The sequence below is a fragment of the Micrasema longulum genome, unplaced genomic scaffold (assembly GCF_059751315.1).
Source record: "Micrasema longulum isolate JH-2025_06_02 unplaced genomic scaffold, ASM5975131v1 h1tg000791l, whole genome shotgun sequence".
Lineage (NCBI taxonomy): Eukaryota > Metazoa > Arthropoda > Insecta > Trichoptera > Brachycentridae > Micrasema > Micrasema longulum.
The window spans coordinates 246242-259883 of record NW_028277983.1 but is presented as its reverse complement, the minus strand read 5'-3'; the positions used below and the strand labels follow the sequence as shown (position 1 = coordinate 259883).

At 34.6% G+C, this 13642-nt stretch overlaps 1 protein-coding gene across 10 annotated transcripts in view; it reads left to right on the top strand.

The window, feature by feature from the left end:
* drn (zinc finger AN1-type doctor no) overlaps positions 1 to 13135 on the top strand; it is a 53974-nt gene extending 40839 nt beyond the window's left edge. For 5 of the 10 annotated variants that reach the window (XM_088230591.1, XM_088230588.1, XM_088230587.1 and 2 more), the window contains exons 3-5: positions 5492 to 5656; positions 9929 to 10100; positions 12845 to 13135. In XM_088230591.1, coding sequence (XP_088086717.1) covers positions 5492 to 5656; positions 9929 to 10100; positions 12845 to 12993 — 486 coding nt within the window. In that variant the 3' untranslated portion in view covers positions 12994 to 13135. Of the gene's footprint in view, positions 1 to 5491; positions 5657 to 6728; positions 8051 to 8504; positions 8718 to 9925; positions 10101 to 12844 lie in introns of those variants that run through there. The other 5 variants (XM_088230585.1, XM_088230584.1, XM_088230586.1 and 2 more) reach the window with 3 other exon arrangements.
* The last annotated feature ends 507 nt before the right edge of the window (positions 13136 to 13642 follow it).

The window sequence follows — 13642 nt, the reverse complement described above, 5'->3', positions numbered from 1 at the left end:
AGCAATATTTATTAAACCTTATTAGAAGTAAAGTACATCATTGTACACATAAGTAGCTATGAAGAACAAATTGTAGTTTTTATTTAAGAACTTCCTACTCTGCAACTTTTTGTTTTGTCTATTCGGATAAATCATAAGAATTTAAATATTTTTTTATATATAAAATAAAAACATCATTCCTAAGCTAATTTTACATTTGAGGCGTGTTAAATCTTTTTCATTTTTAGTTTTATGCAATAAGTGTTTATTTTAACACTTTTCCCTGATTGTGTAGGGGTTAATTCAATACTTTAGTTTATAATTGTTTTCATAAGTTACTCTTTATGTATATTTTATTGCGATTATCGGCCAATTAATGAAATAAAAAATGGTTTTGTTTTTTATTATTTTTGTTTCACTGTCCGTCGCCAAGTCTAACTCATTTCTGATCGCCGTTTTTGCTTGAACACGCCTCATATGTTATTACTTAAAATCTGCCTATCTATCTGTTCTGGGAGCAAATTTGAAGACATAGATGTCATAGATGCCTCATGTCAGATGATGAATGCCGGAATGCTGTCCCAACCTTCAGTAAGATGTCCTAATCTCAAGTTTTTATTATTATTTGGCAACCCTTTCTTTATTAATCGCTCGTGAGTCACTAGGTTTTTTGTTATTGGGAAATTATTCAATAGTGGCGAGTCAGTGTGTTTACAGACTACTTACGTGTGGTGACTCAGTATCATAATAATTTATGATTGTATTATTGGAATGACATATTTTTTGCTTTGTTACATGTTTTCCACCTATTTTTCTGGCAAGTTTAAGTCTATTGTTTATTAAGCATTGGTATTATTTTAGTTATCAATACTTTTTGAGACTCCGAATGATTACATTATAAATATTGCGGGAGACTGCTGCGAGATATTGCATAGATTAATATACCATTAAGCGTGTTGTCCAGATGTTTATTGAAATATGGGTTATGTAATAATTTAAAATTTTTATTTTTAATAATGTACATGCTTCCACTTTCCATTATGTTGTATCCCAACTCATCACAGGGCTCTTGGCCCCATAGAGTTTGGGATACGTTATTATAATATATAAGCATAGTATTAAGAATAGTTCAGAAACCGCATACGAGCATCAAACAGAAGGCGACTAAACTACTCATTAATGAGTAGTTTTACATTTTGACCCACTAGTTTCTTTGTAGACGTCGCTCAGTACGCAACTCCCGATTTGAATTCAACTATGCCGTGTTGTGTCCTTTTAAAGTGTAGAAATACTGCTAGGATCTTAAAGAAACAGGATGGGATCACATTGCAAATGAATGTGTAAGTAGCAAAAACATTACTTAAAAATTGAATTGTTTTTCCATCTGTCCGATTGTCGATGAAAACAAAATGAATATTTCGTTAGTGTTGCCAGGGTAGTAAATTTTTTTATCCTACTTTGCTCATCTAATGAGAGAACTAATGAAAATTTGACCTCGGATTAATCAACTCTGTGGTGGACATTTGACCGACATTGTATTTAAAACATCAAATATTATTTAACATGATATAAAAATATACATTTTACGTAAAATAAAATTTGTTTTATATTTTAAGTTCAAAGTTCATTAATTCAATTACATTTATTAAATGACCCTTTACTTATCTACTCTGTTGTGTCAATCAATATTTCCGCGTTCACAATAAAATTTTAGAGAAATTAACAGATTGCCTCTTTTTTTTTTACCTTACATTTGTGTTACGACTATATTTTTTCCCATCGTGCAACATTACGCGGCGACATCACGAATGCGCGCGGCGAAAGTAAGGCATGGTGGGTGGATTTTTGGACACAGTCCTATGTATTCAAATATGATTCTACGCTCCTTCTGGACTATTCTTAATTCTATGTATATAAGTATGTATTTGTAAAATTAAATAATAATAATAATTGTATATTGAATTCTGAAATATCCTAAATGCCGATTTTTCAAAATGCTTTTTTTTCTACAGAATGTGATTATCTGTAAAATTCCATTCCTTTCTGTATAATCCTAAATGATAAATATGAAATAATTTTTAAGTTATTTGATAAAAAATCATTTCCGTTTATCGTAAACGGCAAACAATCGAAACATTCTTCTAAACTATCCTAAACCCCTAGGATACTCTTGAAAGGCAAAAATTCTTCACAGAATTTACTCGCTTTCAAAATTTTACAATGATATTGTGTTTACAATACTCTGGAACGTACCATTTGTGGAGTCTAAAAAATTATTCTCCTGTTTAGAATAGTTCAGGATTGAATAGACAATATTTGCTACTTTATTTTAAATAAGTATTTTTAAGGTAATTGTTGTTGCAGATCTCTAATTACATGTGAAAATTTTGAAAGATTATTGTTACAGTTTATTTCGAAAGCACTAGAAATTATGGCTAAATTAATTTTCAACCTCTAATTAATAATTCAATATCATTATCAATCTGAAAATATTAGCTCTCAATGTTGTACTAAATTTGCAGTTTTTGTTTTTAATAGTATAACCACTCGAGACCCGAGGCAAAACTGGCCACCTTAAAAATATTTTTTTTCTAAAATTTATGTTTGATTCCCTAAATTTATAGTTATTCACACAATAAATATAAAATAACTCTGTTTTTAACCATTTTTTTTCTTTTTTTTTTCTACTGACCGGTTTCAAAGCTACATAAGTTTCTTTTTATCAAGGTATAATTAAAAAAATAATTTTATCCTAATTTATTTTAACAGTGATTACTAAATATTGAATCGAACCTATGGACACTTTCCATTTTTATCTTTAGAAGCACAACATGACAAAAATACTTATTAGCTCCATTGTATTTATTAATAACCTTACAAATATTTAAAATATACTCTTTTATTTATTTATTATAGAAATAAAAGACAAGTGATACTTCAATCCACAAATTTTTATCATATCACTATCAGTATCACTCTTCTTTTATTTCTATAATAAATTACAATGAACTTTCATCAAGAATTTTCACTTACAAACTTAAATGTTTTGCAATATACGTTCTGGAACCCAATTTTATAATGATTTACCTTTCATAGGTTTATCTACTTAAATACTTTCTCACAGTGTAATTCTTTTAAAGAAACCTCTTTATTAAACGCGATAAAGTTGCAAAATTGAACGCTATTTTTAGTCATGTAAAGCTCGATGATTTTTGACTGAAACAAAAACCGTTGAAATCTGCCAAATGCACTTATTTTGCTGTAAAAGAATACATTAGGGTTGTTTCAAAATATTGGCAGTATTTAAAAAATATATTACCAGAAGTCCGCATAATATATCTGTACCATGAGGTCATTATCATGTTCGTGGGCAGAACTGCTATAGCAGTTGCATTTAGTCCAATCTACTATAGCCTAGCCCTTATTGCCATTACCAGTGATTTTTACTGAAGTACCTAGTTATTAATGGTACCCTTCATAATACCTATGTAACTATGCATAAATTATAAAACGACGACACAATCTTTCGCAACTGTACCTGTAGATTTTCCTTATCATTCGCATTAACCTGTATCACATTGTGATAGTTTTTTTATTATTATGTGTTTATTTTACAAGTATTAATTTCCGAGAAGTGATATATGAATATAGTTTAATAAATGAATATAAAATAATATCCAACCTTTAAATTTATTTCAACAGAGAGGGAAAAAAAAATTGAGAAGGGAATATGGAAGTCTAGGCATTTACAGGGCTTATGACCTGTCATTGGCTGGTTTAAGTGGCCACTTTACACACTGTGTAACATTCACCATTCTGCCTATGTTTGAACATCAACATTTCCTCAACTCTTCCATCTGTTGACTTTTGTGAAGTAAAAGAGCTGAAACCTTTATCACGTGGGTGATAAAGGTTTCAGCTCTTTTATTTCATCCGGCTGAACCAAATCACCTACTAGGTAACGCCTGAAAACAATTTTCCAATTTTTATACTTCTTCTTTTACCAGGTAGTAATTCAACAGACTTCCATATTCCCTTCTCAAAAATTTTTTCCCTCTCTGTTGAAATAAATTTAAATATGAATAACTCCCTAGGGAGGAAATCCAGCCAGTCTGCAAGCATTTGGACATAATCAAACATTGTTTAATATCCAACCTCTTATTTAGCGCCGAATGTAATTTGAAATACTCGAAACTGTCACATCCACCATGTATTGTCTTTTTTGCAATAATAAATCATTATTTAATCGGGTTGTGGTCCTGTGGCTAGTGTCTCGGACTCACGGACCAAAGTTCCGTGGTTCGAATCCCACTCTACCCCAACTTGATTCCCACTTTCTAATTGTGAGTTATTTACAACTCGTTGAGAATGGCCCTCAAAATGAAATATTTGGGTAAATCGTATTTCTTTTTATAAAAAAAAAAATTTCACTAAAAATTTCTAAAACCCAATAAAAATGTTAAAACCAATCGCAGTTATTCCATTCCCGTACCTGGGCGGAATGATGATTACAATTCTAGGCGGAGATAAGTCCGATTTTCGGATGGTCCTAGTTCTTATAAAAAATCAATGTATTAAAAATCTAACAATCGTGACGTTACAATGGTAGATAACAATAGTGTGTAAAATAATCATTGCTCTAATGCCGTAATCCCGACAGAGAATACGTTGGTATGAAGAAAATTCAGACTGCGCATCCTCTTAATTTGTAATTTACATAAATCAATAAAGATTTCATTGCATATTCAATATTATTATTTCTTGCACATTCAATATTATTTTTAGTTTTGGAATACACCCGACCTATATATAAGTTGCTTCCTCGGAATAAGGAAATATTTGATTTAAGATGCAGATTTTTAAGAATTCGTCATTTTATGCCAAAGTTGAAAATCTGCGTTTTGAGATACTTATTCCTAATGTTTTTTACCGAGTTTATACTACCTTTACCGTAGTTAGAGGAAATGTAATAAAGCTATATATTTAACTAATATTATGAAGAAGGTTTAGTTCGATAATTAAGTAATATGGCAGTATTAAACATAAAATGATTTTTATGCAGAATTATTATGTTGGCCTGATAACTAAAACTTTTGAAAAGAATCTTAGATTTATGTCTGTCTCGAGTATCTCGATACTACAGATACCTATATTCGCGAATATCAAAGCTGCTGGAACTTCTGCCAGACGCCAGTAGCTCTCCGAGTTTCGTTAGGGGTAGTCTTTATGCTCGCGCTGCGAGCGTGACCTAATGGTTTTTTCATGTTCTAGCAATTGGATTAAAATATTATCACCTTTGATTTTTGACTATAAATAATTGAAGCAGTATCCTATGAATATTCTATTATTATTATTATTTCATGTGTATCGACTACACAGCAACTTTTTTTTTAAACAGGAAGTTATGACAAAAGCTGAAAAATTAACTTCCACGAAACACTACCGACAACATGTAGTCGATTAGGACAGTTTACACCGACAGTAGCAATGACCATATTTATGTGTGTTCCAGGAGGCCCTCAAGAAGAAGCAGCAGCCGCCCGTGTCGAGTGCGTCGAGCGCCTCGGTGGGCTACTCGTCCCCCTCGCCCGCCCCTCTCGCCCCCCTCGCACCGCTCGCCCCGTCCCCCCCCGCCCCGTCTCGCCTGCCGCAGCCCGACGAGCAGCTCAGTGCCGACGTGAGAACTATTCCTCAACATATATGTCGAGCATAACCGATAATTCAGAGGGGAACTTTTGTTTGTTGGTCATTAACTCGAACGATAAACTTACAAAAAATATGGAATAAAATTATTCAGTTCATATATAATTAATCATGTTTTTCCACAAAATTCATGCCGATTCAATCAATAATATAGAGCTCGTTAAATGCATGCCTTTATTTTGTGGATAATGAATAGATAATCCATCCTAAAAAGGTTTTTTTTTCTTTTTTAAATGTAACCTGCTAAGCCTTTATTTTAGAGGCTCGTCAGCGGGTGGGAAAGAGAAGATATGGAAGGAAGTTATGAAAAATATACCACGACCAATTGAGAAAAACTAGTTTTGGGATTTTCTTCTTGCAACTGGCGGGAATTGAACCTGCCACGCCAGTTTCACAGTTGGCAGTCTGACCGACTTTTTTTAACCAATAATTATAACTATAAAAAAAACATTTCAAAAGGTTATAAAAGGCATTGAATACTAAAAATTGACTGACTACTGACACGGGTAGTTTCCTAAGTGGTGGATAGTTTCATAATTGAGGGAGTTTAAAGCAAAAATGCCACTGTCTAGGATCACTGTTTTTGAGAAAACAAACAAAACAAGTAGCCAAAAGACTTTTTTAAGTTCGATGTGCACATTTGGGTTATATAAGGTCAACATTTATTGCAACAGAGAGGGAAAACATTTTTTAGAAGGGAATATGGAAGTCTACGCATTTAGAGGGCTTATGACCCGTCATTGTCTGGTTTAAGTGGCGGCTTTACACATTAACATGTACTAGCTTTTACCTTGGAATTAAGGAAAAAATAATTACTTGTGTCATTTATCAATAATAGTTTTTGTTTATCAATACGAATTTCCACAATCATCATCATCAGTGGCGCTACAGCCCGTTGTGGGCCCTGGCCTCCTCCGGAGTTTGTCTCCATTCCTCCCTGCACCCTGCCGTTCTTCTCCAGTTCGTCAGGCCGATCGCTCTAATGTCATTTTCCACATTATCCAGCCATCTTAATTTTGGTCTGCCTCTGCTTCGTCCGCCTTATTTTGATGAATTGTGCAATGTTGGGTTCGCCATACAGTGCCTCTAATTCACGACTGAACCGTCTTCTCCACACTCCGTTTTTCCATTGTAGAATGATATATTTTATCGGGATTGAAAATCGCTTGGTCTTCCAACTATTGCTATGAAAGAAATACTATGATCCGTTAGTCTATGTTGACATAGCATCGTAATTCTATTCACAAATCTAAAACCCTACTACGAAAGTAAAAAAAGCAAACCAAACTAATTATAGATAAATAATTTTTTTAATTTAAGCAATTATTTTTTTTTTCCAAATAATGTTACTCATTGTTTAAACATTTTTTTCATTGTAATTTTTTAAATTCAGGATGGAAAATAAGTATCCTATTTTATTTCTCATCTCTCTGGCTTTTCCTATGCAAGAAATTATGTCCATCAGTCGCTCCGTGGAGACGTGAAGGTTACACAAACAAATAAACACACTTTGGCATTTATAATCTTAACAACTCTCCGGAGAGTGAAATCCAGCTTTATTTTCAAACATTATGAACAGGCGCCGTGGCCCAGTTGGTTAGACGGCCAACTGTGAAACAGACGTTGCGGGTTCGATTCCCGCCAGCTGCAAGAAAAAAATCCGAGAAAGAGGCTTAGCGGGTTATTCCTTTAAGAAAAATAAATAAAAAATTTGGACATACTTAAAGTATTGTTGGTTATAAATGGGACCAAATACTAGTTTTTTAAGGTGATAAGTAATTTCAGAATTGTGAATATAGAGGAGTGTGTAATGGTCAGCGCGATAGCCTACCTGGCTAGAGGTCTCAGGTTCGATTCCCGACATGGTTGATATGAAATATTTATTTAAACGGGTGTTTTCCTAGTCTCTGGACTGGTACCCGAAACGTAAGACTGATCATCTTACCTTCATGTAACAAAAAATAATCAAGATATGCTGCGATTGGTGTACCAATGCAGTGCCTTATGCACCATTAGGTGCGGAAAGGGAATGATGATGTTTATAAACATACCTTGAATGCACCCTAGATGTTGCCTTAAAATAAATAAATATAGTGTTTCAAATATATATATCAAACTTGTGTCAATAATGACTCCTCACTATTTATGTGAGTACAATGTCTAGATGGTTGACACACATGCGCCAAATTATTTTACTAGAAATCTCGAGCGTTGACCTAAAAAATCAACTTATTACACACAGGACTCTTAATAAGGAAATTGAATGACAAATCCGGCGCAACATTTCGGAGTGCATCGACTTCATCCCCGCCATAGAGACCTCAAAAAGATCGAAAGAACACAACCTATAAAAGGACCACAGGGCATGGTAACACGGTGCAGTTCAATTCAGTTATTGCTGTTAGTTTCGCACTTCATAACCAAATTTTTTAGTTTATTCAACATGTGATAAATCCACAGTTTTATCTATCACCTCCAACTTTAGGAGCGAGAGTTAGGAGCTCCCATAACAACAACAAACAAAACCCTACATTTATATTATAAATATAAAATACATATACAAAAAGAGACAATATTTGCACTATGCAAACCAATACTGTTAGATAGTTAGTAATTATAATAAAATTAAAAATAACTATATTACAATGGGATAGAATACACGTTTGCAGTGATTTAAATTTAGTTTAATGGTTAGTTTGGGGAAGTTTCCGCTGATTTTAAAATGTTAGGTTAAATTAGGTTATATTATATATATTATATTATTATACATTATTGGTGACTTATTTTTCACTGAAAGACCACAAATTACTGATTCATTTCACTTCAATGTGTTTTTTGTCCTAAACAAATACTTGTAGAATATAAAAAAATATTTGTGTTTCCATCAGGAGCACGTCCCGCATAGTGTAGAAGATGAAGATGGGGTTACTATGGTACCCAATATTGGGGATGATATAAACACGAGTGAGCCGGAATGTGGTACAAGTTCAGGTCTTGGACAAACTGCTGACGATCGCTTAAGTTCACAAAATCCAGTAATTCATTATTAATTTCTTATTACGCACTCTGATTCAGGTGTAACGAGCACGAGCTGACAAACTGCCCCTTTTCAATCGAACCAATCGGTTAATAACTGTTAAAATTACTAAAAACTCCTGCCCCCTTCTGCTTCAAGCTGCTGTAAATGTCGCCGGCAAATATCGACCATGAAATGTGGCTCGTTGCTATGATCGTCATTTGTCACCGACACATAGCCACCAGATACGCTCGACATTCATTCGATGACCATTACGTGTCAGCGACAAATATCAAGTGTGTTTGTAGGCAGGCACTTTGTATTTTTTTCTGGGTGCTGTATTTTACTACTATATTAAAATTGGACCTTTAGTTCTGTTTTAGTGCTGAATGTTTTTGATCTAACACTGCCAGAAGTACACTGTCGTATGTCTCACTATGGCTGTTTCGAGTTAATACAGTTTAACCCTTAGAGCAATAAATAACTTTATTGCATAAAACAAAAGCGTGTAACGGATGGTTTCGGTTTGCTCTTGCAATTCTCGATCCGAGTACATACGGCCCGTTGTATCGCAGTAAACTGTAGCAAACTTCATAGTTTATAATCATAGAGTGGTTTTTGTCCGTATGGGTGACTATTATTATTATCGACCACATGTTTTTCTCTTTTTTAGGAGAGCATTAGCGTATCTTTAGAATTTTTTGAACGAGATATACTAAAAACCTCGAGTAAAATATCGAGAAGAACACTGCAGTAACTATGATACTACATTGTTTTTATCATACTTCACAGCCAAATGTGCAAATACTACAACAAAAAAAAACTGGCCATTATAAAACATTAATTTACTAGGACTTTTTTATTTTTGAAGTTTGTTTTTGCTCTCGCGCAAAACTGCCCATTTAGACACACCACGGCATACTTCTGAGTTAGAGCGAAAATTTCCAAGGAAGTGACTAGTCGTCATTATGTATAAGGGTTGTAATTGAAACTGTCATCCCTTTTTGCTTTCTGGTTTATTTTCTAAAAGCGTTCTTTTGATTAGTCACAGCCGTGCTCTTTATATCCAAACATCATCTGTATTGATCAGTGATCTTATATTTGTAGTTGGTATAAATTTAAGGCAAAATTGACGGTGTTCTCTGAATATCAAACTTACTCATATCTCGTATTGTTTGTGCATTCGCTTTATCATGTTTTGTTAATTCGTTGTTAATTTGCGCACAGAAGTTGTTGGAGGAAAGAGAGAGGGAGCGAGATAGGGAAAGGGAGAGCGGCAGCACGAGCGGCTCCGTATCCTCGGGGGAACCCGAGGAAGCCGACCCCTCGGATAAGGACCCCGCCAAGGACAAGAAAAAGAAGAATCGCTGCGCAGTCTGCCGGAAGAAGGTTGGACTAACAGGTCAGTTCGATCGTGAGATAATTATAGTCATAACATTATCGACAGATTTTTATGTCTTCAGGTGGAATACACACTCGACATAACATTTGGCATATTTGAAGGGCACTCGGCTGAAACGGGCCCATTACACGTTTTCTAGATATTAATGTCACTTTTCTCCTGTAGCGCAATCACAAGTAACTATCGACGTGCTTATAAGCGGCAATAACAATTTCTCACCACGGTTGTTTATCGTATTTGCGATCACAATGGAACATCCGTGAACACCTACTATTAAATGTCAAAATATTTACGTTTCGCGATGTATAATCCTGCTGCGCAATCACATATTTGAATTTGTGTAAATATGGAAAATATTCCAAAACTGCTATTTTTATTAATTTATTTATTATTTATCGACTATTGCATTTAACCGGCGGCGGCAGTTGGTAAGCCAAATGTCAAGAAAAGCAGTCGCCATATTAATTGTAATTGAATTTTCACTTTTTTGTATTAAATACTCCTTACTATTTTGCAAATGCAATATATTGTATTGTTTTTTATAGTAAACTTGATTTTTTGCAAATAAACTGTATTTATTTACAAGGAAAACAAAAAACAAACCGACACGAGCGTTGACTTAGAGATTACACACGCGTTGACTTATGACTGCGATAACTTAAGCATGTTCATTGTGATCCCTCAAATGCTTAGCATGTTTTTAAGCACGTCAATATTATTTGTGATTGAGCTACTGAATGAGTTCTATATATCGAGTATTCAGAATGAATAAAATAGGGCTTTTTGTCTTACAAATTGTAGGAAATAAATATGAGGTCATGGCCGGCAATAAGCAGTCAAAATGCGTCAAAATATTGTATGTTCAAGAAAAGAGTTTTAAAAATAATTTAAAGTAGACATTTGTTGTAATTTTTTCCGCGATTGTATGTAAAAATATATTTTACCTTGTTGAAAATATATTTTATTAAATATGTGAACCTAGTGTCCTGCAAAAAAGGTTTTATTCTTCTTTTTGCTCCTGCTAAATTCGTTGTTTGTCGATGAGCCTGTTTTTGACATGTATTCGTATGTACTAGGGATAACTAGGATTATTATATATTTTTCCAAATCTATGACAACCACGTTCACTATTGTGTCAGTATACTAAATACATCAGCTCTCCGTGAGAACTGATTCATGTAAATTTACCTTATTTATGATTTTATTTTAATTTAAGATTATACTAAGTAAGCATCGTGTGAATTAAGTAATGTCTTTAATCAACACGTAATTTGGCTTTCCCGAATAGTGAGTGCTTACAACATAGGATAGTCTACGTACCTGCCACCTGCCACCTCCCACTTCCCATCTCCCACCTGTCGTCTAAATTTTGGAATGTTTAAAATATTTAGTAGAGCAAAAGTGTGCATAACTATACTCGGTTTCATTCGTAGCAATATAGTAAAAAAATAACTTGTGTGGCCAGAGTCTACATCGGTAGTCAGATGGCAGAAGGGACCATCTGTATTTTTGTCTATGTTTTAGTTTTCACAAGTTTTAATTAATATTTCAGTAAATACACGCAACAAAAAAATTATAAAATCAGCGTCATTTCGTCAATCGTCGTCAAAAGAAACACTAAAATATTTTAGTTTGTGGATTAAAGTCTTGAAATTGAGACGTATTTCAGCTCTCCTAAACATTTTTGAAAATTACTGATGGTCCCTTCTGCCATCTGACTACCGATATAGAATACAAGATTTGATAAACATATTATTTGAAATAGTAATGAAGTTTTATTTTGAAAAACCAGCCCAAAATATGTGGTTATTGATTTGTTGGCCTCTTGGTGTAGCGGTCAGCGTGTTTACCTACCGAGCGAAAGGTCTCGGGTTCGATTCCTGACATGAAATACTTATTTTAAAAGGTGTTTTTGCACTATAATATTTCATAGTCCCTGGACTGGCACCTGATGCGTAAGACCGATCACTTATCTCCATGTAACCAAAAACGATGAAGATATCCTGCGATTGGTGTACCGATGCAGTGCCCTATGCACCATTAGATGTGAAAATGGATTGTTTATGATGATGATTAATTTGTACAGATTATGGATAGTGACAGATTATTAAATAGTGACCGACTGAAGTTTCGGTTTCGAATAATTTTTGGCGGAAACTTGGGCTATGGTCGGGATACGTCGGATTACGTTCGGCTGTACTTGCGTGCATCTTGTGGCTCCTAACTCTTCAGTCCTCGCGATTCCTAAGACCTTCCATATTTGTATTTTTGTAATTCCTTTATAGCTAATAAGTTAAAGTTCCTATGGCGTACATTGAAGAACTGTCATATGTTTAACATAATAACGAACCAAAAAGCGCTAAAAATAAACAAATTTTCTTTAAAATTTACTCATTAAATTGATGTCTTTTATTTCATTTGTATATTTTATTTAACGATAAAAATGCCTGATTTTGGCTGTTATGATGTGACTTTTAACTTATTTCAACAAGTTTCGCTTTGGGCCGAAACTAGAACAAAAGTCGAAATTCGGTTTTGGCTTCGGTCGGTCACTATTAAACAGTTAAACACATGTATAAAGTTTTATTTTTAAATGCATGTATAATTGCTTAATCTAACATGACATTGCAGCACCTTTTCCATCGGGATGTTTCTGTTTCTCGTCAGTTGGAGAAGATGCTGGAAAGTATAGCGTCTACATGAAATACGCAGCAGTATAATGAATTATCCACGGTGTGTTTCAGGATTCGAGTGCAGGTGCGGGGGCCTGTTCTGCTCGGTGCACCGGTACTCGGACAAGCACGACTGCACGTTCGACTACCGAGAGCTCGGGGCGCAGGAGATCCGCCGCAACAACCCCGTGGTGGTCGGGGAGAAGATCCAGAAGATCTGAGCCGCAGTGTCGATACGAACTATTCCAGAAATGAACAATTAGTGTGCGGCGGTGCTCGTGTATTGTGTGGAAGCGTACATTTTGGTCGTCCTAAATTCTAGGCACTTGATTTTCTTTAAAATAAATTGGTTTTGTTTTGTAATTCTACGCTTTCATATTTTATCCCAGGGTATTTTGCTATTTATCGCGACTAAAATTAGTTCTCATAAAGTACCGGATGCGAACGGCTTCTTGCGCGCGAGCTGCACATTTTATTTACGTCATTTCTTTAAGTTAATAGTCTAATTTTCTTTATTTCTGGTGTTAATGTCTAGAGGTATCTGTAATATTCGATTAAAATTTACTCGTGGCTTATTCACACGTTAAGCGCCGTCGCGGCGTTATTCCTTCTCTAGATTCCAATCGGCCGCTTTTTATTTATACTCCCACGTGTATATACTAAAAATGCCATTATTTTTTTATTAAACTTAACTCGAAGAAAATTACCAATTTCCGCGATAATCGACGTCTCTACGGCTCTTAACGTGTCGAGTGTGAAATATTCGCAAAATGTACATAAATTGTCGTAGGGGAAGCGTCGCCTCCCCGAGCTCTGTACAGAGTTCGGGACGGTGAATATGCGGCGGAGCATCGGAGCCCCGGTCACCGT